The following is a 27,186-nucleotide window of genomic DNA, read 5'->3' on the forward strand; positions in this document are numbered from 1 at the left end:
ATCCCTTAATTTACAAAGGATTTATTATTTTGTTGTTGTAGTACAAATGATTCTTTGGGGTAAATGTCCTTGATATACAATGCAGTTTACACTTTAACAATTTTCTTAAGTTAGGGGATCGAGAGGGGTAATTGTTATACGACCAATTTGCGGCAATTTAAATTCTTGGAGTGCTGTCTCCACCAAAATTTCTCAGATTCAGATTCAACTTTAATTGTCATTGTGCAGTGTACAGTACAGAGACAACGAAATGCAGTTAGTATCTAGTAGACTGATAACGAAGCTAAAATAGATTGCTGTTTGCACATTCATATAAATACATACTGAAACAAACCAGTACTCTTGGCAAAATTAACTATTGAAAGTACACCTCAATTAGGTGTAGCAAAAACGTGAACTATAGAAGAGCATCACGTGTAATGTCAGGCAGAGATGTTAAAATGGAGAGAATGGAAAATAGGTTAGGTGTGTAATCAGAAGCTACATGTGTCTGAGTTTGTGAATGATCCTTGAAAAAGCTACACTGTTAATGGCAAGACTTGAAAGTACAAGTAGCAGGGGGAGTGCGTAATTTTGAAACTTCTGAAAGTGCCAAAACATTCAATACTGGTTTGAATGTTTCAAGAAGCATGCAAATGTGCATAATATTTGTCTTGTAAGGGAGGCCTACAAGAAAACCCTAAGGAGCTGAAACAAATCTTTGAAGAAGCTGGCTATTATCCTGAACAAATGTTTTAAGGTAGATGAAATTGGTCTGCTTTGGAAGAAAATACCCTTGTGCATAGTGAATTTGAGGGGTGAGGAAACTGCACCAGACTTCAATATAGCCAAAAACTGCATGCCAATATTGAGTGCCAAATTAAGATTCTCTTAGTCTGGATTACTTTGACAGGATACTCAAAGGTCAAATTCCAATGTTATGGCTGTCCATGAACAATGCTTGCATGATAGGTCCTGCTCTTCAAAGAGGATATCATGGCATCTCTCTCTTCCTTCACTGACCTCCTTCAATACATGAGGAATAATCTGGACGATAAAAATTTGCTCATCGATGACAATGTATCTGGACGAGAGATGACAACTGAGGACATGGGTGACAACACCCAGTTAGCAACTTTCCCTTTAAGACTTTAAGATTGATGCATTCTATGGAGCATGGTGTCAGTGACAAACCCACCATTCAGGAGCTTTGGAAAACACAAAATATCAAGATAGCCCTGAACTACATCAGTACCTATATCTGGTCTGTCAAGCCCAGCTAGCAATGTTTAGGTTTCAGGGTACACAAAAATGCTGGAGAAACTCAGCGGGTGCAGCAACATCTATGGAGCGAAGGAAATAGGCGACGTTTCGGGCCGAAACCCTTCTTCAGACCTAATGTTTAGGTTTCTGTGAGATATCATGCTTCTCATGCTTCTATACTCCAATAGATTGAAGTTTCACCAACCCAATCTCTGCACGAAACAGAATATATTACACTGGCAACACAATGGTTTTGCAGTTAGTGTAAATGTCTCACAGTCAATGACAACCTCCAATGCTGTGTGCGTGAAGTTTGCATGTTCTCCCTGTGACACTGCATGCTTCCTCTGGCTGCTCTAGTTCCTCTCACATCCCATAAATGTGTTATTTGGCAGATTAATTGGCTACTGTAAATTATCCCTAGTTGAGGAGGGTGGTGGAAGTATTAGGAATTATGAATGGGCATGCAAGAAAAGGTTACAGGGAAATAAGTACAGATATGGATTGATGAGATTGTTCTAAGAATTGTTATCAAGGGGCCAAGTGACTAGACATTAGAGCTACAGTGTGGAAACTGGCCTTTTGGCCCACCGGGTCCGTGCTGACCACCTGTACACTAACACTATCCTACACATTAGTTGTTTAAGAAAGAACTGCAGATGCTGGAAAAAAAATCAAAGGTAGACAAAAAAGCTGGAGAAACTCAGCGGGCGAGGCAGCATCTTTGGAGCGAAAGAATAGGCGACGTTTCGGGTCGATACCCTTCTTCAGACTCTTCAACGTTTCGGGTCGAGACCCTTCTTCAGACACACTAGTGATAATTTTACAGCATACCGAAGCCAATGCCAAACTTAACGTCACCGCTACTGTTTGGGAGTCTATATATAACTCCTGCTAGCATTTTCTGCCATTTTGTATTTCATAGCTCTACCCATAAAGATTTCATATTATCCGAGTTCATAACCTTCCTCAACAAAGACTAACAAAGTCACCATATCTTTGTGTTAGACAAAAATGCTGGAGGAACTCAGCGGGTGAGGCAGCATCTATGGGGAGAAGAAATAGGTGACGTTTCTGAAGAAGAGTCTCGACGCGAAACGTCGCCTATTTCTTCTCTCCATAGATGCTGCCTCACCCACTGAGTTCCACCAGCATTTTTGTCTCCAGCATCTGTTCTTTCTTAAACATCTTTGTGTTAAAATGGGTGTGTAAACATTTTGAGACAGTAGCCCCTAATTCTGCAATCTCCCACAAGAGGATAAGTTCACTCAGCCAAATCCCTTGAGAAACTTGTACTTCACTTGGTGAGTAAATAATGCATGTTTTTATTATATTAATTTCAGTTGAGATTTTTTTTAAAGTCATTTTTATGTCATATACACACACATACTCATGAATATATTCATGAATGTACATAGATGTTACAGCTCACTTTGTCAATTCCTCACAAGATACGCCCACATTATTTATGTAACATTACTGGTGAAGTCATCACCTATTGTCCAACCCTTGAGAAAGTAACAAAAAACAATATTTTAGATTCTCTGCTGTCTTTCGGATAAGAGTCCTCGCACAATGTTGTTACATCGAGAGTTCCAGGATTTAGGTCAAGCAACAATACAGGAACAACAATCTATTTCTAACAAAATAGGAAAACAGTGGAACTTTGTACTTAGTGCTGCTACCTGTATCTGCCTGCCTTCTTTACTTCGTCATATGTATCCTTTCCATCAGCAGTCAAGGTTATATCATCTACAAAGAAAACACAATTGTCACTGGACTATAGATAAGAAAGCAACAGAAGAAAATACCCAAGGAACCTGGCCTGAAATTAATGGTTCTCACTGAAGTTCAGTAGAAAATGCAACAAGCTTCCAGATAAATTAAATAGTTGATCATCATTATACCACCTTAAGCATCAGAGAAGTCGGACCATTTTTGTTTCAAATAATTTGATACAACATACCTCCATGAACACAGAAATCACAGTTGTATTTATCCAGTGTTTCAAGTGTTGTTACATATGGTGCACCCTCGATGACCTCATCAACCCACTTGATTGCACGGACCATCTTGTAACGTTCCTCCTGTGTAAATACAGGTGGGCCTTTGTGCTTGGACACTTCCTCTGAAAACAGACCACAGAGGCTTCAATTATTCTTTTTCTTAACCTTCCTTTTGTTTGTTAAAATGGAGGCGAAAAGAAAATGAATTACATCTTGGCAACATATATTTTCAAATTCTAGCTATTACCAAATAACCATTTAATATATTATGACATTATGGTTGATTACTATTTCAGACTATTTCTCTGGTCACAATTTCATTGTTTTTTCTGTGTACAGCTGACATGTGACAGTGATTATACATCAAAAAGTGGCTATGTGTCTATAATACACTGGGATGCTGAGAACTTGTGAAAGGTGCTGTACAAAGCAGACTCTTCCTCTCAGTGAATGCAGAACCAAACAGTCTCTCCAGTTTAGGTTCTCACTCATGTACCTGTGGAACATGCACATGATTCTATGCTTTAATCATAAAGAGAAATGTCTTGAGGGCGCAGTTAGCTCAGATTATAGGTGATCGGACCTTGCTGGCTTTACCTTGCACTAAATATTATTCTCCTATCATCTATCAACACACTGTAAATGGCTTGATTGTAATCAGTCTTTCTGCTGACTGGATAGCATGCAACAAAAGCTTTTCACGGTACATGTGACAATAAACTAAACTGATAACTGATTATCAGAGGTAGATAGAAATGCTGGAGAAACTCAGCGGGTGAGGCAGCATCTATGGAGCGAAGGAAATAGGCAATGTTTCGGATCGAGATCCTTCTCTAGTCTGATGTGAGGGTGGGGGTGGCGGGAAGAAGAAAGGAAGAGGTGGAGATAGTGGGCTGAGGGAGAGCTGGGAAGGGGAGGAGAAGGCAGGGACTACCTGAAATTAGAGGTCAATGTTCATACCGCTGGGGTGTAATCAGAGGTACTGAGAGGTGCTTTATTTACAAACATGAGTTTATAACTAAGTTTTCACGTCTTTTGCATTGCTAGGAAACGTATTGAGAGAGTTCAATACTGTTTGGATATACTTCAATGATTTAGATGAAGGAATTAAAAGTAACATTAGCAAATGACGCAAAGCTGGGTGGCAGTGTGAACTTTGAAGAGGATGCTATGAGGATGCAGTGACTTAGACAGGTTGGGTGAGTGGGCAGATGCAGTATAATGTGAATAAATGTGAAGTTATCCACTTTGGAGGCAAGAACGGGAAGGCAGGTTATTGTCTGAATGGTGTGAGGTTAGGAAAAGGGGAAGTACAACAAGACCTGGATGTCCTAGTGCATCAGTCACTGAAAGTAAGCATACAGGTACAGCAGGCAGTGAAGAAAGCTAATGGCATGTTGGCCTTCATAAAGAGAGGAGTTGAGCATAGGAACAAAAAGGTCCGATGAGACCACACCTGGAGTATTGTGTGCAGTTTTGGTCTCCTAATTTGAGGAAGGGCATTCTTGCTATTGAGAGAATGCAGTGTAGGTTCACGAGGTTAATTCCTGGGATGGCGGGACTGCCATATGATGAAAGAGTGGAGCGACTGGGCTTGTATTCACTGGAATTTGGAAGGATGAGAGGATATCTTATAGAAACATATAAAATTATTAAGGGATTGGACACTAGATGCAGGAAACATGTACCCGATGTTGGGGGAGTCCAGAACCAGGGGCCACAGTTTAAGAATAAGGGGTAGGCCATTTACAACTGGGATGAGGAAAACGTTTTCACCCAGGGAGTTGTGAATTTGTGGAATTCTCTGCCTCAGAAGGCAATGGGGGACGATTCACTGGATGCATTCAAAAGAGAGTTCAACAGAGCTCTTAGGACTAGCGGAATCAAGGGGTATGGGGCGAAGGCAGGAACAGGGTACTGATTGTGGATGATCAGCCAATATCACATTGAATGGCGGTGCTGACTCAAAGGGCCGAATGGCCTACTCCTGCACCTATTGTCTATGTATCTATGTTCAAATTATTGAGACCGAGTAATGATATGTAATACATGAGGAGTGATTTGTTTTACAACTTACCATCTGTATGTACTCCTACAATAAGATAGTCACCCATAGAACGAGCTTGCCTCAGCTGGTTGGAGTGTCCATAATGCACCATATCATAGCTGAAATAGATAAATATATTAATATAAAACTCTCCACATTAATGAAAGGTACAGTGGTTTATCATAAAGGTGGTTTTATTAAAATGGCTCACAGAAAGCTCAAAACTTTAAAATCACATAATCCTCATTCACTTACAATTTGTAAGTTACAAAGCTCCCATTGATGTTGCTACTGTTTCAATTTTTCAAAAAATAAAATAAGAGACATTGTTGAATCAATAATTGATTATTCATCGTTAGTACTACCACAATGATTAGCAGCAAGAATTGCTAAACTGGTATTTCCTTCTCAAATAGGACAGAGAACAGTACAGGAACAGGCCCTTTGGCCCACAATGTCTGTGCCAAACATGATGTCAAGATGAACTAATCTCATCTGCCTGCACATGATCCATATTCCTCCATTCCTTGCATATCCATCTAAAAATCTCTTAAATACCACTATCATATCTACCTCCATCACCACTCCATGTAGTGCGTTCCAGGCTGGTGTGCATTTCCCCCCTCCAGGCAACCTATTAGCTTCCTTTCTATCTGCATCAGAACTGATCCGTCATCTACCTGTTTTGCTCTCTCCATTAGCACTGCCTAACTTGCTTGGTTCCCACACTCTGTTATTAATAACACATAAAGCAGCATAATCACCTTCTAGCCTCATTATTCATTTGAGCAGGCAGTTACCCAAAATTGTCAAATTCAATATTAAATCCTGCGAGTTGCAGCATGCCCAGAGAGAAGACGAGAGGCTGTTCCTCAAGCTTGCACTCAGCATTGTTAGAGATTGTGGGAAACTTACCACTGAGAAATCTCAATAGAAGTGGAATGGAAAAGTAAACTGATGACGGCTAGTTCAAGGTTGCCCCTGAACGGAGGCATTCTGCAAAATTGTGCAAGCCTACAATGCTCCACAGAAAACCATCCAAGTTTGTCCAACCTCTCCATATAGCAACTACCTCAAATCCAGCCACATCCTGGTGAAGTAACTCAGCAGGTCACGCAGCATCTCTGGAGAAAACAAATAGGTGACATTTCGGGTCAAGACCTTTCTTGAGCCTGAAGAAAGTTCTCGACCAGAAGCATCACCTATTCCTTTTCTCCAGAGAGGCTGCCTGACATGCTGAGTTATTCCAACCTTTTGTGTTTGTCTTTGGTTTAAACCAGCATCTGCAATACCTCCCGGCACATCCTGGTGAAGTTCTTCATCTGCTCCAAAGCTTCTGCATCTTTCCTGTACTGCAGCAATGTCTTCATTGCTGCAGTACAGGGGAGATGTGGAGGCTTTGGAATGTCTTCTTTGCCTAATTCAAACCCAATCTACCAAATATCCATGGATAGATCCAATTTTGTCGATCCAAAGATGTCATACATTTAATTACACAAAAGGACATATGATCACATGCTTAAAATAAATATTTACAGAGTTTTTGACACCAAGCCAAGATTGTTGGAAGTTCTGTTCAAAGTATTATTGGGATGACGTTGAACTTTGTAGATAAACATGTGCGCTGTGCTGATATTATCTGATAACGGCAGGAGTTACTGATGTGTTATTGCACCGCCTCCAATTATAAACATTTACAAAACAGCAAATCTACCTGATTATTTCTCAAGAAAAGAGAAAGCAAGGAAAAGGCAGGAGAGAAGAGGAGGGAAAGGAGTGAGTGAAGAAAGATTACGCAGGAGGAACAAAATAAAGGATGGAGGGAGGGTGGAGGAAAAGGGGAAGTAGGAGGCAAGAGAAGAGGAAGGGAGGGTTTTGATTGAGAGTAGAGGTGGATCTAGTTCGAGGCAAATATGTCAGAAAGCCTCCCTATAAAACAGTTTGGTTTACATGGAAACCAAAGCACATCTATCCAAAAATTCAGCCACTTGCATTTTTTTAAACAAATGCCAACTCGGATTTCAAGGGAGAACAGAAAATGTAATTGTTTACGAGTACAGAAAAACAACACAAAGACCTTTGATCTGACACGAAGCAAGTGAGTAATTAATGTGCATTTATGACGTGAATTCCCTCTGAGTGCAGAGGAGATTAGTTTCCTCTACAGTCGTCACAAGGGATCACCCACATTGCAGTGATTATGTTGCAATGCATCAACAACATTTCCTGTGACTTCATCATTCAGATCACTCGAAATAATAATAAACATTTATGATGAGATTCAAATAATACAATCTAACCTTGAAAGAACTGTTTGCATTTATCTCAATATTTCTCAGAAACAAATTTATTTCCTCCATTTAATGCTGCGAATAAATCTGAAGCTGGTTCAATGGGCTAGTAAGTGCCTCAAAAGACTATTTGATAATTCTAACGAAGCCAAATACTTTTTTTAACAAGGCATCCACACACATATACTTCCAGTACCGAATGCTTTAATTGGCAATAGAAATGTTACAAACTGTAGACCAGGGCTGAACATGGAACGTTGCTGGTTGTAAAATTAAGTATGGCTCATAAACAGCTAGAACCTATCCATGTCCTCCAGAGATGCTGCCTGACCCACTGAGATACTCCAGCACTTTGTCCTTCTTCACCACAATTTCAAAGGAACTCATTTCTCAGAGATGGAGAACTCAGCAAAAAAGAAGAGACGAATACATGGCTGAAGTGAAAATGTAGCCTTAGTTATCTTTACTGTCTTGAAGATGTTGACTCACTTAGATACTGGTCAACAAACATGGAAAGGGTGATAAAAAGACTTCTGGATTTCACTAAGCTGACCTCGCCCAGGCAATAAAGTAATATCAAAAGAGAGTACTTCCCTGATTAGGCCAGCTCAGATATTGGGTACAGAAATCAAATACTTTCTACCCTTTTAAACTGATTTCTATTCAGTAGCTTTATTTATAAAAGCACAGTTGAGGTGTATCAGGAAGGAATTGACCTCCTTCATACATTTGGAAGACAAAGCATGAGTAAATATGTTTTCGATACATGATTGCTTTACATTCCATACATCTTCAAAAATTGCTAAAGGGCCTGTCCCACTTTCACGACCTTTTTCACTCGTGGACATTTTTCATCAGGCTAGAAAAACGCCCCGACCTACTCGATGCCACGAGTACCTACGACTAGCATCACGACCTACCTACGACCATGCTGCGAGTATGAGTCAAGGGCAAACTCAGCAGAGGTCGTGAATTAGGTCGTGAAAGTGGTACAGGCCCTTAACTATTTGACTGCCTATTCCAAGTAAAATTCTCATGGCAAATTGGAATTTTGTAAAATATACTTCAATTGGCCATAATGCACTTTTCTCCAGAGATGCTGCCTGAGCCGCTGATTTACTCCAGCTTTTTGTGTCTGTTTTCGGTTTAACCATCATCTGCAGTTCCTCCCTACACACTTGTGCCGATTAATAGTAATTGTGCAATGTAACACATAGATGTTTAAAACATGATATTTATGGGCATGGTAAATGTTATCAGAAGTTATCTTTTGAGCAATTTTTTTTTCTCCATCCCCCTTCCCAGTTCTCCCACTAGTCTTACTGTCTCCGACTACATTCTATCTTTGTCCCGCCCCCTCCCCTGACATCAGTCTGACCCGAAACGTCACCCATTCCTTCTCTCCAGAGATGTTGCCTGACCCGCTGAGTTACTGTCTTGAGCAATTAATTTGTTTGCATAAAGATAATTCATCACAAGGTGTCCAACTGTACACAGGCTTGCCCATTTCCACATGATGGAAGATGGAAACATTGCTACAAATATCTAACATTGGCAGGTGATTAAGTTGGAAACAAGAAGTTTCATTTCAAAGACATCAGTAGCCGAATACAAATTTTGCAGATAATAAATCTATCAGAAGTCTTAGCTGAAGGAGGAACAAATTGATGCTCCTTTCTCAATCATCGTCCAATATAACGACAGGAAATATTAGAGAATTCACTGAAAGGTTTCATCAGTGCAGTAGCATCTAATATCACTGTGACTGATACAACACTTACCCTTCGTCACTTCCCTCCCCGACATTAAGAACCCCAATATTCCTTGCATGGTACGCAGCAATTCACTTGCATTTCTTCCAGTTAAATATACTGCGTGCAATATGGTCTCCTCTGAATTGAAGATACCAAATTGAGACTGTGTGACTACTTCACAAAACACGAGTGATGTTTCTGGCTGCTTGCCATTTTATTCAAACCCATTCTTCTCCTCCAAAAACAGCTTTGGCCTCCACCACATGGTTCCAACAAATCCCAATGCACGGCCATTAGACAATACCTTACGTGTAAGAAGGAAATGCAGATCAGATTCAGATTCAATTTTAATTGTCATTGTCAGTGTACAGTACAGAGACAACGAAATGCATTTAGCATCTCCCTGGAAGAGCGACATAGCAAATGATTTGAATAAATAATAATAAGTGATAATAAGTGTCCGGGGGGTGGGGGGGTGATTGGCAGTCACCGAGGTACGTTGTTGAGTAGAGTGACAGCCGCCGGGAAGAAGCTGTTCCTGGACCTGCTGGTTCGGCAACGGAGAGACCTGTAGCGCCTCCCGGATGGTAGGAGGGTAAACAGTCCATGGTTGGGGTGAGAGCTGTCCTTGGCGATGCTGAGCGCCCTCCGCAGACAACGCTTGCTTTGGACAGACTCAATGGAGGGGAGCGAGGAACCGGTGATGCGTTGGGCAATTTTCACCACCCTCTGCAATGCCTTCCGGTCGGAGACAGAGCAGTTGCCATACCATACTGTGATGCAGTTGGTAAGGATGCTCTCGATGGTGCAGCGGTAGAAGTTCACCAGGATCTGAGGAGACAGATGGACCTTCTTCAGTCTCCTCAGGAAGAAGAGACGCTGGTGAGCCTTCTTGATCAGAGTTGAGGTATTGTGGGTCCAAGAGAGGTCATCGGAGATGTTGACTCCCAGGAACCTGAAGCTAGAAACACGTTCCACCTCCGTCCCGTTAATGTGGATGGGGGTGTGCGTGCCGCCCCTGGACTTCCTGAAGTCTACAATGAGCTCCTTGGTCTTCTTGGAGTTAAGGGCCAGGTTGTTGTCAGCGCACCATGCTGCTAAGTGCTGGACCTCCTCCCTGTAGGCCGACTCATCGTTGTTGCTGATGAGGCCAATCACCGTTGTATCATCTGCATACTTGATGATGGTGTTAGTACCATGTACAGGTGTGCAGTCATAGGTGAAGAGGGAGTAGAGGAGGGGGCTCAGCACACAGCCCTGTGGAACGCCGGTGTTCAGGGTGAGGGTTGAAGAGGTGTGCTTGTCTAACCTAACAGATTGGGGTCTGTTGGTTAGAAAGTCCAGTATCCAGGTGCAGAGGGAGGGGTCGATGCTGGTATAAACCGAAGATAGACACGAAAAGCTGGAGTAACTCATCAACAGGCAGCATCTCTGGAGAGAAGGAATGGGTGACATTTCAGGTCGAGACCCTTCTTCAGTACCTTAAATTCCTTATCTTCTGTCTAGGCACAATGTAGCTTGTGGGATTTAACAACGAGCTCAGCATCAACTTTAGTTAGTGCTATAACTAGCTAGCTTTAATGTAAAGTTATTAACCTGTCACAACGACTCTACTTTTCTCTCTCTATACATGCTGCCTGATCAGCTGTGTAAATCAACCAATCTCTTTTATTTCAGACCCAGCAATTGCTGGTCCAACAATTGTTATGCCTTCTGTGTTTTGTTTTTTAAAGTGGATACAATCATGATCTTATGGCAGAGTATGCTTGTGGGTTAGTGGCCTACTTTATGCTCCTAAATTATACTTATGTTTATATCTCACTTAAACAAGGGGCAGAAAGAATGGCATTAGAGTAGAGTTGAATGCCCCTTATTGTCTTTGGCAAACTATTGCCACATCAGTGTCACTAGATTAGATTAGATTCAACTTTATTGTCATTGCACATAGTACAAGTACAGGTACAACGAAATGCAGTTTTGCATCTAACTAGAGTGCAAAGTAGAAAAGTGCTGATTAAGACAATATATACAAATGATGATATATTGGTGTATGTACATAGGCATATACATATATACAGATAGTTGTTAAGGTGCAAAAGATTGACATGTGCGATATTCTGGTGAATAAGAGCTTACTTCTGTTTGCCAGTAAGAATTAAGTGTTCCGTGATATGGTGGACATGACAATTAAACAGTCTTCATCTTCACCTAAGATAGACACAAAAAGCTGGAGTAACTCAGCGGGACAGGTAGCATCTCTGGAGAGAAGGAATGGGTGACGTTTCAGGTCGAGACCCTTCTTCAGAGTTCCTCAACTCCAAAGAGAATCAACTAAAGTCAAGCTATTCTTTTTCCACAATTCAAAATTTCCACCCTGGCAAGATCCTCCTGGTGTTATCATATCTTTCTGAAAAATATTGCAGCAATGAACAATTAAAAAAATTACAAAATGACTCATCACCACTTGCTTTTGTATTCCATGCCCTTATCAATTCACCTTACCTTGAGATCCTGTAACATTCAGAGAAATGCACGCTAAATCCTTCTCCACCAGTGCACTCACTGTATCCTTCACTATCCTAAAGTATGCATTCCCTAGTCTATCCTGTCCCCCCCCCCCCCCCCCCCCCAAAGCACTGCCAATGTTGGCATTACATTAAAAGTTCATCAAAACACATGCCAAAGTCCAAATTATTATATCTAGTGATGCAACAAAGAAGGCATCTTTAGAACCAACAAATTGCCCTCAAGCCACTAATATACCCAGCAAGCATGCATAATTGCTTCTGACTCAGAACTAATTTGGAATTGGGCACATCTCCAAGCTTTATGCTTTTATGACCAATCTGTCACGTGGCTTATCAAATCAATAACTAGTGCAATAGTTTTGTGACAACCAATGATACACAAAAGGATGTCACACAGAAAACCTGCAGCTCCATCTGAAACAAATGTTAGTAGAAGTTAGTGAACCTCATTCTAAACTGTGAAGCTGGGTCTAAGTGGATTTTGGTTTGCTACAGTTGCACAAATGTACACCTGCACATTTTCAAGCTGCAACATTCCTTAATTTAGTACCTCAGTAACTCAGCAAGAAGTTAACATTACGGGAAGCAGTATGTGGCCAGTAACTGCTCATAATTTATCCTTATACAGTGCCTTCCATAATGTTTGGGACAAAGACCCATTATTATTTGCCTCTGTACTCTACAATTTGAGATTTGTAATAGAAAAAAAAAATCACATGTGGTTAAAGTGCACCTTGTCAGGTTTTAATAAAGGCCATTTTTATACATTTTGGTTTCACCATGTAATAATAATAATGGATGGGATTTATATAGCGCCTTTCTAATACTCAAGGCGCTTTACATCGCATTATTCATTCACTCCTCAGTCACACTCGGTGGTGGTAAGCTACTTCTGTAGCCACAGCTGCCCTGGGGCAGACTGACGGAAGCGTGGCTGCCAATCTGCGCCTACGGCCCCTCCGACCACCATCAATCACTCACACACAGGCATGTAGAAATTACAGCAGTGTTTATACATAGCCCCCCCCCCCCCCCCCCCCCCATTTCAGGGCACCATAATGTTTGGGACACAGCAATGTCATGTAAGTGAAAGTAGTTATGTTTAGTATTTTGTTGCATATCCTTTCCATGCAATAACTGCTTGAAGTCTGCAATTCATGGACATCACCAGTTGCTGGGTGTCTTCTCTGGTGATGCTCTGCCAGGCATGTATTGCAGCCATCTTTAGCTTATGCCTGTTTTGGGGGCTAGTCCCCTTCAGTATTCTCTTCAGCATATAGAAGGCATACTCAATTGGGTTCAGATCGGGCGATTGACTTAGCCACTCAAGAATTGACCATTTTTTAGCTTTGAAGAACTCCTTTGTTGCTTTAGCAGTATGTTTGAGATCATTGTCTTGCTGTAGAATGAACCACCGACCAATGGGTTTTGACGCAGATAGGATGTGTCTATACATTTCAAAATTCATTATGCTACTACCATCAGCAGTTGTATCATCAATGAAGATAAGTGAGCCAGTACCTTCAGTAGCCATACATGTTCAGGGCAAAACACCCCCACCACCATGCTTCACAGATGAAGTGGTTTGTTTTGGATCTTGGGCAGTTCCTTCTCTCCTCCATACTTTGCTCTTGCCATCACTCTGATATGTTAATCTTCGTCTTATCTGTCCACAAGACCCGTTTCCAAGAACTGTGGTTGCTCTTTTAAGTACTTCTTGGCAAACTGTAATGTGGCCATCCTATTTTTGCGGCTAACCAGTGGTTTGCATCTTGCAGTGTAGCCTCTGTATTTTTGTTGGTGGAAGTCTTCTGAGGATAGTGGTCATTGACAAATCCACACCTGACTCCTGAAGTGTGTTTCTGATCTGCTGGACAGGTGTTTGGGGACTTTTCTTTATTATAGAGAGAATTCTGTCATCAGCTGTGGAGGTCTTCCTTGGCCTGCCAGTCCCTTTGTAATTAGTAAACTCACCAGTACTTTCTTTCTTCTTAATGATGTTCCAAATAGTTGATTTTGGTAAGCCTAAGGTTTGGCTGATGTCTCTAACAACAGTTGTATTCTTGTTTCTCAGTCTCATGATGGCCTTTTTGACTTTCATTGGCACAACATTGGTCCTCGTGTTGATAAACAGCAATAGAAGTTTCCAAAGGTGATGGAAAGACTGGAGGAAAATCTAGGTGCTGAGACTATAAACACAGCTGTAATTTTTACATGGTGAAACCAAAATGTATAAAAATGGCCTTTCATAAAATCTGACAACGTGCACTTTAACCACATGTGATTTTTTTCTGTTACAAATCTCTAATTGTGGAGTACAGAGGCAAATAAATAAATGATGGGTCTTTGTCCCAAACATTATGGAGGGCACTGTATATATTAGCCTAAACCCCGATGGGGCAGTAGAAATGACATGAGAGTCAATTTGAATGTCCCAATTTGTTTTTGGCAAAATATCGGTACGTCAGTCACTACTTCTGGTTACCAAGCTGCGTTCCATAGTGACAGCACTAAAGCTCAAGTAGCACTGATTGTTACCTCATACAAATAAGGCAACAACAGGAGAAGCTATATTTAAATAATAAATTAATATCTCAATGAGAAAAGGTGGCAAAAGCTTGTCAGCATGTAAAGAGAGCCATTCCATACAAATGCCTTGTCTTCTAATGCCTTTCACCCAATTTTCCAGTGAATATATCTTAGTCTAGGGTCTTCACTAAATCAATTACACACACAATCTTTACCTCTCCAAATTAGTAAACTCTCCTAAATAAACACATTACTCTTTTTGTAAACTAAAACCTAATGTCACCATAACCCAAGCGCAGTTTATTCCCGTTCAATCACTGGAATAATCCGAGAGCAGGGGACTTGACAGCAGGGGATTTTGGTATTACTGAGAGACTGAAGGGTCTCGACCCAAAACGTCACCTATTCCTTCTCTCCAAAGATGCTGCCTGCCCAGCTGAGTTACTCCTGCATTATGTGTCTATCTTCGATTTAAACCAGCATCTGCAGTTCTTTCCTACACGAGTAGCATCAAGTTATTTCAATTCATCAAAACGTGATACAGAAAAGTACTCAATCCCTCAGTTTACACAGAAACATTGAAATCAATCATGTTTCTACCAAATCTTTAATTAAATGGGTAGGCTGATCAAGTATATGTGTCACATGTAAGCCTAATGAACTTAAAACCATGACTCCTATTTACAAGTCACTATACTGTTGGAAAGCAGGCTTTCTACACCAATTGCCCCACATGGTCAATATGAAAAATGTGTGTAAAAAGGTAAAATTCATCAAAAGGGCCAGTGGGCAAGGAGTGAGCATTTTAAGAATGAGAAAGGGATGAGCATTTGAAAAGGAGAGGAAAATCAGGCGAGCATTTGAAGGATGTGGGAAGGGAGACAACTTTGCTCTTTTAAAAGACGGGCATGAAAGGTGGAATCCGAGACAGACATTTAAAGGGGCGAGGGAGGGAAAGGGGGAGATGCAACGAGACCTGGGTGTCATGGTACACCAGTCATTAAAAGTAGGCAAAGTGTTCAAAAGGGAACTGCTGATGCTGGAATATCGAAGGTACACAAAATTGCTGGGGAAACTCAGCGGGTGCAGCAGCATCTATGGAGCGAAGGAAATAGGCGACGTTTCGGGCCGAAACCCTTCTTCTGAAGAAGGGTTTCGGCCCGAAACTTCGCCTATTTCCTTCGCTCCATAGATGCTGCTGCACCCGCTGAGTTTCCCCAGCAATTTTGTGTACCATTAAAAGTAGGCATGCAGGTGCAGCAGGCAGTGAAGAAGGCGAATGGTATGTTAGCATTCATAGCAAAAGGATTTGAGTATAGGAGCAGGGAGGTTCTACTGCAGTTGTACAGGGTCTTGGTGAGACCACACCTGGAGTATTGCGTACAGTTTTGGTCTCCTAATCTGAGGAAAGACATTCTTGCCATAGAGGGAGTACAGAGAAGGTTCACCAGACTGATTCCTGGGATGTCAGGACTTTCATATGAAGAAAGACTGGATAGACTCGGCTTGTACTCGCTAGAATTTAGAAGATTGAGGGGGGATCTTATAGAAACGTACAAAATTCTTAAGGGGTTGGACAGGCTCGATGCAGGAAGATTGTTCCCGATGTTGGGGAAGTCCAGAACAAGGGGTCACAGTTTAAGGATAAGGGGGAAATCTTTTAGGACCGAGATGAGGAAAACATTTTTTACAGAGAGTGGTGAATCTCTGGAATTCTCTGCCGCAGAAGGTAGATGAGGCCGTTTCGTTGGCTATATTTAAGAGGGAGTTAGATGTGGCCCTTGTGGCTAAAGGGATCAGGGGGTATGGAGAGAAGGCAGGTACAGGATACTGAGTTGGATGATCAGCCATGATCATATTGAATGGCGGTGCAGGCTCGAAGGGCCGAATGGCCTACTCCTGCACCTATTTTCTATGTTTCTATGTTTAAAGGGCGGAGATCAGGACAAACATTTAAAGAGGTAGAGATGGTACCAAGTATTTAAAGAGGGCAGCCCAGCGCAAGTATTTTAAGGGGGAATATAGGGGCAAGTATTCGAAGAGGAAAAACGGGGCAAGCATTTAAAAAGGGAGATCGGGGGAAGTATTTAAAGGGGAAAGATAGGGTTTCGAGGATAGGAGGTCCGGGCATTTCGGGACAAGTATTTAGAGGAGTAGGCTATCGGGGCAAGTACTTAAAGGGGGAGAGGTGAAAACATGTAAAGAGGAGAGATCGGCGGGTGTATTTAAAAGGAGAAATCGGGGCAAACATTTAAAGAGGGAGATCTGGGCGAACATTTTAAAGAGGGAGAGATGGTACCAAGCATTTAATGGGGGAGATCGGGGCAAGTACGTAATGGGGGAGCGAGGAAAACATTTAAAGAGGGGAGATCAGGGAGGGAGGGGGGGCGATGTATTTAAAGGAGAGAGATGGGGGCAAGCATTTGACCTAGGCAAGTGTTGGCAGGGGGAGATCGGGACAGGTATTTGCAGTGGGAGATCGGGACAGGTATTTGCAGGGGGAGATCGGGACAAGCATGTGAAGTATTCGGGGTGCATTTGCCGCACACGGTGCTGGGCCTCCACCGCAAGGGGACATGGATAAGGAAAGGACACGGTCGACGCGGCTGCCTCTCACTCACCAGCCATCGCACCAGACCCTCACCACCCGCTTCCTCTTCTCGGGGGAAACGCTGTCGTGCGAGGAGGAGACGCCGTTCCGGAACATGTTGCCTTAGGCTGTGGAAGGGGGGCGACTGGACTGGACTGGGCTCCGCTGTCGGTCGTCGTCCTTCTCCCTCCCTCACTCACTCGCGCCCCCGGAACTGGCCTCAAGCCCCGCCCCCCACCCGCCACTCGCGCCACCCGCCCTCCGCCAATCGGCGCTCTTCCCTCCCTCCCCTCCCCCACTGGCCACTCCCCTCCCCTCCCGCCGCCGGAAGTGAAGGCCAGAGGCTGGCAGGGTGGGCGACGGCACGGTCGGGAGGCCGGGTGCTGCTCCTCCCGCCCGCGAAAACCTCAGCGGGTTGACCCGATCTGCTGAGGGAAAAATGTTTAGTGGGCTTGGCCTTGGATAGGTGGGTGGGTGGTGGGTAGGATACGTGACTGATGGTTATATAGTCGACCAGAGGTTAGAATACGTGACTGGGGATTTTCCTCAGTCGACAGCCACCCTTGGGCACCAGCTTATCACCCACTGACGGCGTCAACGGATCAGAGGAGGGAGGAAGGGAGGGGGCGGGGACTCGATGATTGACGCTGGGATCCGCCAATCGCAACGGGGGTGCTGTCAAAATGAGCGTGAAGGGCGGCCGAACGGGCCAATCAGCCGCCGGGCCCGCTCCCGACGTCATGAAACGGGAGGGGGGGGGCGGGGAAGGTGTTGATTGACGGCAGGAAATGTGCGGAGTCGGTGAATCACGTTGCGGCAATCCGTGGCGGGGGGGCGGGACTAGGCAGGGAGCGATGGAGTCCGCCAAATTCAAGAAGGTTAGTGTCAGTGGAATCATACGGCCATAGAGCCACGGGGCCACAGAGTCACAGGGCCACAGATTCACAGATCTAGGGAGCCATGTATGCCATTGGGGCCATGGAGTCATACAGTGTGGAAACAGGCCCTTCCACCCAACTTGCCCACACCGGCCAACATGTCCCAGCTACACTAGTCCCACTTGCCTGCGCTTGGCCCATATCCCTCCAAACCTGTCCTATCCATGTACCTGTCTAACTGTTTCTTAAATGTTGGGATAGCCTCAGCCTCAACTACCTCCACTGGCAGATAGTTCCATACACCCTTTGTGTGAAAAAAGTTTCCCCTCATATTTCTATTAAAATCTTTTCCCCTTCATCTTAAACCTCTGTTCTCTGTTCCTCGATTCACCTACTCTGGGCAAGAGACTCTTGTCTGTCTACCCGATCTATTCCTCTCATGATTTTACACACCTCTATAAGATCTGTAAGTGTGTAGGGAGCATCTGCAGATGCTGGGTTATACCGAAGATAAGACACAAAATGCTGAAGTAACTCAGCGGGCCAGGCAGCATCCCTGGAGAATATGGATAGGTGATGTTTAGGTGACATTTCCTCAGACTCCTCGTCCTAGGAGTAGGTGGCTGTATTTATCTTTAGCTCATGTAATCAATGCAAGGCAGGTTCATTGATGCTATTTAATCTTCTGAATTGGGCTCCCAGAGGAGGACAGAATTCTTGCAAGAGATGTTTGATCCGATATTTGGATAGGAAGGGTTTAGAGACAGATGAGTCAACTAGGACATGTCCAGAATGGCCCTATTGCTTTTCTCCAGAAATGCTGTCTGATTTACTGAGTTACTCCATCTTTTTGTGTCCATCTACAGAATGGGCAAGGTGGGCCGAAGGGCTTGTTTCCAAGCTGTATAATAAAGCACAATTGAACTATTGGTATAACTCTACGACTCTATTATGGCTCTGTCTCAGTTGGAAATATTTGACCTGTATAGTTCTTTTTGTGATCAAAATTTATGAATCAATTATTGCAGCCCTTCTTAAATAGACACAACATTCACTGCCCTCCAGTCTTCTGTCACGTCACCTGTCAGAAGTGTGAAAACGCACACCTCCAGATTCAGGGACAGTTTCTTCCCAACTGTTATCAGGCAACTGAATCATCCTACCACAACCAGAGAGGAGTGCTGAACTACTATCTACCTTTTTGGACTTCCCTTGACGGGACTTTGCTGGCTTTACCTTGCACTAAACGTTATTCCCTTTTCATGTATCTACACTGTAAATGGCTCAATAGTAATCGTGTATTGTCTTTCCGCTGATTGGATAGCAAGCAACAAAAGCTTTTCACTGTACCTCGGTACACATGACTATAAATTAAACTGGAACCTATGAGTATAATCCAGTTATTAACTGCACAGCCGTTATCTTCAAAAAATGTTATTTTTCATTCGAAATCTGAAGTTTGCATCTCTTCAATTTCCAGGAATGAATTTATAAAAGAGTTGATGGCCCAACTTGCCCACACCGGCCAACATGTCCCAGTTACACCAGTCCCACCTGCCTGCATTTATTTGGTCCATATCCATCCAAACCTCTGGGCAAGACACTGCATCTCCCCGATCTATTCCTCTCATGATCTTATACACCTCTATAATAAGATCACCCCCTCATCCTCCTGCGCTCAAAGGAATAGTTCCATCCTACTCAACCTCTCCCTATAGCTCAGACCCTCTAGTCCTGGCAACATCCTCGTAAATCTTTGTACCCTTTCCAGCTTGACAACATCTTTCCTATAACACGGTGCCCCGAACTGAACACAATACTCCAAATGCGGCCTTACCAACGTCGTGTACAACTACAGCATGACCTCCCAACTTCTATATTCAATACTCTGACTGATGAAGGTCGATGTGCCCCCTAATATACCACTGACTCTACCTTCATGGAACCATGCACCTGCACTCCTAGATCCATCTGCTGTACAAGACTATCCAGAGGCCGACCATTCTCTGTGTTGGTCCTGCTCTTGTTAAACTTTCCAAAATGCAACTCCTCACATTTCTCCGCAGTAAATTCCATCAACTATTCCTCAGCCCGCCTAGCCAATCGATCCAGATCCTGCTGCAATCTTTCACAACCATCTTCACTATCTGCAAAACCACCCACTTTTGTATCATCTGCAAACTTGCTAATCTTGCCGTGTATGTTCACATTCAAATCATTGATGTAGATTGTTGTTGATGACAAAATCATTGAAAAAGATGACAATGAGAATGAGAACATGATAATGAAAATAACATTTAGTGCAAGATAAAGCAAGCAAAGCCTGAACAAAGATAGTCCGAGGATCACCAAAGAGGTAGATAGTAGTTCAAGACTGCTCTCTGGTTGTGATAGGATGATTCAGTTGCCTGATAACAGCTGGGTAGAAACTGGTTTAAATCGATGCTGGTTTAAATCGAAGGTAGACACAAAATGCTGGAGTAACTCAGCGGAACAGGCAGCATCTTTTTTTTTTGTGGGACAGGCAGCATTCTGTGTCTACCTTGGGTAGAAACTGTCCCTGAATCTTCAATATTAAACTTTTTGTTTCAGGAATTGGTCAGCAAGTTACTGCATTTCTATTTTATGGATCAGAAAACTAAAGGTAAGTTTATTTTACTTCATGCAGAATAATCTTTACGTAATCATTGCTGCAAATTGCTACATCCATTAATTTAAGAAATGAACCCCACAGATAAAATGATAAAATCCACCAGTACAATGCTGTGTGGTGTAGGCCAAAGCCTAAATACATTTCCATTTTGAGACATATTTTCCAGAAAGAAATCTCTTGCTCCCTGCCATTGTGCATATGTGGAAGAAATATATTTTCCACAATAATAGTCCATTGACAAAAGATTCCAATTAAATGTAGGAATTAAATCATGTTGTTTTGCCAGAGATGGTCTTTCTTCACTGCAAATAATTCTCCCTCGAGATTTAGTTTAGTTTTAGTTGAGAGATTGGGCGGGGAAACAGGCACTTCGGCCCTCTGAGTCCGCGCGACCAGTGATCCCCATACTCTAACACTATCTTATACACACACACATAAGAGACTATTTACAATTTTACCGAAGCCAAGTACACCTTTGTAGTGTGGGAGGAGACTGGAGTGCCACACAAGTCACAGGGAGAACGTACAAACTCCGTACAGGCAGCACCGGTAGTCATGAACAAAGTCAGGTCTCTGGCACTGTCAGGCAGCAACTCTACCGCTGCACCACCGTGTGGCCCAAGGTAAACAGTATGATGGTATAGATGGTAAACAGTAAGGTTAGGTTTATTATTGTCACATTGCCAAGGTACAAGGAAAAACTTTTGTTTTTTTACTATTCAATCAAATCAGATAATGCTGTATATGAATACAATCAAACCAAACACAGGTAAACTCATACAAGAGTGCAGAATATATTTTCTCAGCTTTGCAGCCTAACAGTTTCAGAGAGAAGGTTCAATGTCTGCAATGAGGTAGGTTAGAAAATGAGGAGAGTACGCTATCTTATGGACTCTTCAGAAGCCTGATAACAGAAGGGAAGAAGCTGTTCCTGCATCTGGTGGTGCCGGCTTTCAAGCTTTTGTCTCTTCTGCCCGACGGGAGCAGGGAGAAGGAGTGACTGGGATGGGAATGGTCCTTGATGTAGAAGATGGTCACAAATAGCTGCAGTAACTCAGCGGGGTCAGGCAGCATCTCTGGAGAAAAGGAATAGGTGACGTTTCGGGTCGAGGCCCTTCTTCAGACTGAGAGTCGGGGGAAAGGGAAGCGAGAGATATTGACAGTGATATGGAGAGATATAGAACAAATGAATGAAAGATATGGAAAGAAGTAATGATAAAGGAAACTGGCCATGGTTAGCTGTGTGCTAGGTGAAAATGAGTTACAAACAATGAGACTCAACAAAAACTTGATTATGTTAGTTATGGATACTAATTGCTGTTGTGAAAAAAATGTTTTTTAACTGAAATATAATCTTTACCTTCTGCATTTTCTGTTTATTTGCAGTCAGTGGCGACGCTGTCATCATTATGTGTGAAATGATAAAGTTGTTTGTGATGGGTAAGCTTGCAAAATAAGTGGTGTAGAGTTATGATTTTATTTCATTAAATTTACAGGATTACATTAAGAAGGGATTACAATAACAATACTAGTCATTTGATCCAACTGATTTGCACTATTTCAAAAACATGGAAGAGTACTTTATGGATCTTACAAACCAATCCAAACATTAAACATACAGTTTTAAAATAATGAAAAATGATCTAGGTTGAAACTGATTGCTGCCATTATTCTTAGCGGGTTTAGGAGAGGAAATCTTTTGCTCTGCACCAAAATCAGACAGATTTATCTGTCCAAATACACGGTGGCACAGCGGTAGAGTTGCTGCCTTACAACACCAGGGACCCTCTCGATTCAAAACATCAGCCATCCGTTTTCTTCAGAGATGCCGTCTGTCCCGCTGAGTTCCTCCAGCACTTTACGTGTATCAATAGGTGCCATTTTGGGTTGAGACCCTCCTTCAGTCTCCAGTGTTGCTTCGTGACCCCTGTAGCTGCGTTACTCCAACATTTTGTGTCCTTGAACGTCACGCTAAGTATAGTCTATGAATGCTGATGGTTAGTTGCAGTTAGACACAAAAAGCTGGACAGGGCAGCATCTCTTGAGAGAAGGAATGGGGGACGTTTCGGATCAAGACCCTTCTTCAGACTCACATAACCCGAAACATAGAAAATAGGTGCAGGAGGAGGCCCTTCGGCCCTTCGAGCCAGCACCGCCATTCATTGTGATCATGGCTGATTGTCCCCAATCAATAACCCGTGTCTGCCTTCTCCCCATATCCCCTGATTCCACTAGCCCCTAGAGCTCTATCTAACTCTCTCTTAAATCCATCCAGTGATTTGGCCTCCACTGCCCTCTGGCAGGGAATTCCACAAATTCACAACTCTCTGGGTGAAAACGTTTTTTTCTCTCCTCAGTCTTCAATGGCCTCCCCTTTATTCTAAGACTGTGGCCCCTGGTTCTGGATTCGCCCAACATTGGGAACATTTTTCCTGCATCTAGCTTGTCCAGTCCTTCTCTCCAGAGATGCTGCCTGTCCTGCTGAGTTACTCCAGCTTAGCGCTAAGGGAATCAAGGGATATGGGGGGAAAAGCCGGAACGGGGTACTGATTTTGGATGATTAGCCATGAACATATTGAATGGCCGAAGGGCCGAATGGCCTACTCCTGCACCTATTATCTATATTTCTATCTGCAGTTCCTTCCCAAACACGGTTAGTTACAGTTTATATCTTAGGGTTTCCTCAAAGCAATACTAATGGCAAATATCACACGTCATCGGAGTTGAGAGAGTTTGTTGGTCTGGTGGCTCAATGGGTCTATCGCCGACGAGTTCAGTGTTTTTGTCACAGTTTAAAAAAATACAAAACTCTTCTCACTGTTCCAGAGGCAGCAGCTCGAACAGCCCGTCAGGCTGTGTCTGAAGACTCTAAAGCAGCAGAGATCGACCACTTTGAGAAGATTTTGCCACAGTTGGTATGTAAACAGCCCCATATATCTCCTTCAGTCTTTGTCCCTCTCGTCTTGAGTTGAGATTGAGTTTGATTTATGGTCATTTCTTTTGCCTTCATTAATCTAGTTTAGTTCATTGCCACGTACACCGAGTTACAGTGAAAATCTTTTGTTGCGTGCTAACCAGTCAGGGGAAAGACAACACGTGATTGCAATCGAGCCGTCCACAGTGTACAGACACATGATAAAGGGAATAACCGTTCAGTGCAAGATAATGTCCAGATAAGTTTGAAGAACATAGTTAAAGTTAGACATGCTGCAGTTGGAGTAGATGTTGCAGCGAGTGGAGCGATTGTAATGGGTGATTGCAGATCCACTTCTGGGGTCAGCACACATAGACTCGCCAGGCCTGGGCACCATCTTGGATCTTAAAGCGATGTCCTCCAGTCTTTGACATTTCCACCCTGGGAGGAACATAGTTCTGACTGCCCACCCTATCCATGCCTCTCGTCATTGTACACACTTCTATCAGGTCTCCCCTCAGCCTCCAGCGTTCTAGAGAAAACAATCCAAGATTGTCCAACTTGTGTGATATGTACCATGTTTACATATTTACATGTTCTGTTGTGCTGCAGCAAGTAAAAATGTCATTGTCCCATCCGGGACGTATGACAATAAAACACTCTTGACTCTTGACTTGACTCCTGTAGCTAATACCAAAGGGAAGAACACTGGAGAACCCGGCGTGGGGGAGGTGGGGGGTGGGGGGGGGGGGGGGGGGGGGGGGGAGAGGGGGGGGGGGGGGGGGAGAGGAAAAACAATAGACAATAGGTGCAGGGGTAGGCCATTCGGCCTTTCGAGCCAGCACCGCCATTCAATCTGATCATGGCTGATCATCCACAATCAGTACCCCGTTCCTGCCTTCTCCCCATATCCCCTGACTTCGCTATTTTTAAGAGCCCTATCTAGCTCTCTCTTGAAAGCATCCAGAGAACCTGCCTCCACCGCCCTCAGAGGCAGAGAATTCCACAGACTCACCACTCTATGTGTGGAAAAAGTATTTTCTCATCTCCGTTCTACAGGAACTCCACACTCACCACTCTCTGTGAGAAAAAGTGTTTCCTCGTCTCCGTTCTAAATGGCTTACTCCGTATTCTTAAACTGTGGCCCCTGGTTCTGGACTCCCCCAACATCGGGAACCTGTTTCCTGCCTCTAACGTGTCCGAACCCTTAACAATCTTATATGTTTCAATGAGATACCCTCTCATCCTTCTAAACTCCAGAGTGTACAAGCCCAGCTGCTCCATTCTCTCAGCATATGACAGTCCCGCCATCCCGGGAATTAACCTTGTAAACCTACGCTGCACTCCCTCAATAGCAAGAACAATGGTGAACATTCCATTCCATACCCTGTAATCCGGGCAGCATTCTGGTGAACCTCCTCTGCACACTCCCCAAAGCCCACACACCCTTCCTACAAGGGGGTGATTAGAACCGCACGCAATATTCCAAATGTGGTCGCTATCATTTACAGATGGGTTTGATAACAACAAAATATTTTGTCAAGGGTTTATAAACCCCCACTAGAACAAGCCAGCATTTGAGCTACTTCTTTAGTGTTAGACCCCTGGCTCAGTTGGGCTGATGAGGAACTGACATACACTTCCAACACCATGGGTGTCGACCCAAAACGTCACCAAGCCCATCTCTCCATAGAGGCAGGCTCACCCGCTGAGTTACTCCAGCATTTAGTGTCTGCATGTGCATCCACCTGATCTATTCCTCTCATGATAATGACCATTATTTTATTCTCTGGCTAGTGATGGATGGGATACCCGCATTTATAAAATGGAGATGAACAGGTTGAAAGGAGCTACTGATCGAAAATAAATGGGCTACATTGTGCTGAAACTTTGAGTTGATGAAGTGAAACGTGTTGTCTTTCAGCTTCTGGATTTCTAGGATGGGGTATTGCCGCTGGGTGCCAGCCGCTGTGTACAGCTCGGGAATGGGGTCCCTTCGTGCCACCTCCAGCCTCTCGCTCAAAACCAGATCGTCCCCGCTATCGGAAACCGCTGCCACCGCTTGTGTAACTGATGGCACGATGACTCTTCACTATTTAAGTGTGACGGACGTTGTAGATTTGATGGCAGTTTTTCTCGAGAGGTTTATGTCAGCGATGCACTTGAGACCATTACTGTCGAAGGGGCTCGACCCCGAAAAGTCACCCATTCCTTCTCTCCATAGATGCTGCCTGTCCAGCTGAGTTACTCCAGCATTTTGTGTCTGTCTTCACTGTTCAATCTTATGTGCAGGAAGGAACTGCAGATGCTGGTTTATACCGAAGATAGACACAAAATGCTGGGGTAACTCGGCGGGTCTGGCAGCGTGACTGGCGTAAAAGAATAGGTGATGATTCGGGTCGAGATCCTTCATCTCCCCTCCTCCACCCTGGTCGTTTAACCAGTTCCACAGTTCACTGCATTGTATCTCTCTTGAGATCGCATCTTCCCAAGCCAACAGTGGGCTTAAGAAGGGTTCCAACCTGAAACATCACCTATTCTTTTCCTCCAGAGATGCTGCCTGACCCACTGAGTTACTCCAGCTTTGCGTGACTGTTCAATCTTATGCCAACTTTGAAGAAGTTCACCTCTTCTCTCCGTTTTGTGGAGAGTTCTGTGAGACCTATCCATGTACTCCAGAAATGCTGCCTGACCCATTGAGTTGCTCCAGCACTTTGTGTCTTTTATTTCCCCTTCAATGTGTTCACTTTTTGAAGGAGCTACACTGTGTGCCACTGCTGACCAGAATGGGCATTCATGTCTTTCAATTATAGAGCTTCAAACTCTTGCTTCCCAGCTCGATCAATCTTTAAAATAAAGCGAAGGAAGGTCGATACAAAATGCTGGAGTAACTCAGAGGCACAGGCAGCATCTCTGGAGAGAAGGAACGGGTGATGTTTCGGGTCGAGACCCTTCTTCAGACTTTAAAATAAAGCTACTGTCTAAAGGCAGCGGGCTAGAATACGAGCCAACATTCAACAAACGCTAATTCACAATATTGTGTTAAACGTTCAAAGACTTGGGTACTGAGAGACCTTGAAGGTTCTCAAGGTTCACAGTACATGAAACCATTAGAGCTGAGAAGAGCAAGTGAATGATTTGGATATCGGTATTATTGAATGTGTGCTTTTTGTATCCAGTACAGGATGTACATGTATTCAAAACAGAAAGTTATTAGTACTTTTTGAGTTGCAAGAACATATGATAATTGTATCTGGCCTTTTCAATGTACTGTACAAAGTTACAAAGGGCAGATTAAACATGTTGCCTCTCTTTGTAAATCCATTTCCTAAATAAATGAAACTTAGGAAGAACTTGTGCAATGGGCAATTTATTTAAAAATTGTAATTAAAATATTGTAATTAATTGAATGAATTACATATTCCCTCCAGGCAGATAGTCTTTTGAGTTTCGAGTAACAGACCAGATTATGACTCGTAGTCTGACATCAGACTCGATAATGCCTTGAACCTGGTGTCAGACTAGATAATGACCAGCAATCGAGCGTCAAACTAGATTATGACTAGTCAGTGTGTCGGACTAGATAATAACTAGTGATCCCGTGGGTAGGAAGGCACTGCAGATGTCGGGCAATTACTCCAGCACTTTGTGTCTATCTTTGCAGTAAACCAGCATCTGCAGTTCCTTGTTTCGACAATCTTCTTAAAGCGTCAATAATCCTCCTCTTCCACAAGAGGGCAATGCATACCATGTT

General features: G+C 43.3%; 2 protein-coding genes across 3 annotated transcripts in view; one reads left to right on the top strand and one right to left on the bottom strand.

Annotated features, from left to right (window-relative positions):
* The window catches only part of pcyt2 (phosphate cytidylyltransferase 2, ethanolamine), a 36,120-nt gene extending 18,893 nt beyond the window's left edge, over positions 1-17,227 (bottom strand). The window contains exons 1-4 of one of the 2 annotated variants that reach the window (XM_033044219.1): positions 17,019-17,227; positions 5,326-5,414; positions 3,209-3,370; positions 2,928-2,994 (exon numbers count right to left, since the gene is read on the bottom strand). In XM_033044219.1, coding sequence (XP_032900110.1) covers positions 2,928-2,994; positions 3,209-3,370; positions 5,326-5,414; positions 17,019-17,104 — 404 coding nt within the window. In that variant the 5' untranslated portion in view covers positions 17,105-17,227. The remainder of the gene's footprint in view (positions 1-2,927; positions 2,995-3,208; positions 3,371-5,325; positions 5,415-17,018) is intronic. The other variant, XM_033044218.1, reaches the window with a different exon arrangement.
* Positions 17,228-17,771: 544 nt separating this feature from the next.
* On the top strand, positions 17,772-26,785 carry cenpx (centromere protein X). Its single transcript, XM_033044220.1, has 5 exons — positions 17,772-17,865; positions 20,458-20,509; positions 21,905-21,958; positions 23,345-23,433; positions 25,357-26,785. Exons 1-5 carry the CDS (start codon positions 17,776-17,778, stop codon positions 25,369-25,371), a joined length of 300 nt encoding a protein of 99 aa, XP_032900111.1. The 5' UTR covers positions 17,772-17,775; the 3' UTR covers positions 25,372-26,785.
* The last annotated feature ends 401 nt before the right edge of the window (positions 26,786-27,186 follow it).

This window comes from Amblyraja radiata, chromosome 26 (assembly GCF_010909765.2).
Source record: "Amblyraja radiata isolate CabotCenter1 chromosome 26, sAmbRad1.1.pri, whole genome shotgun sequence".
Taxonomy (NCBI): domain Eukaryota; kingdom Metazoa; phylum Chordata; class Chondrichthyes; order Rajiformes; family Rajidae; genus Amblyraja; species Amblyraja radiata.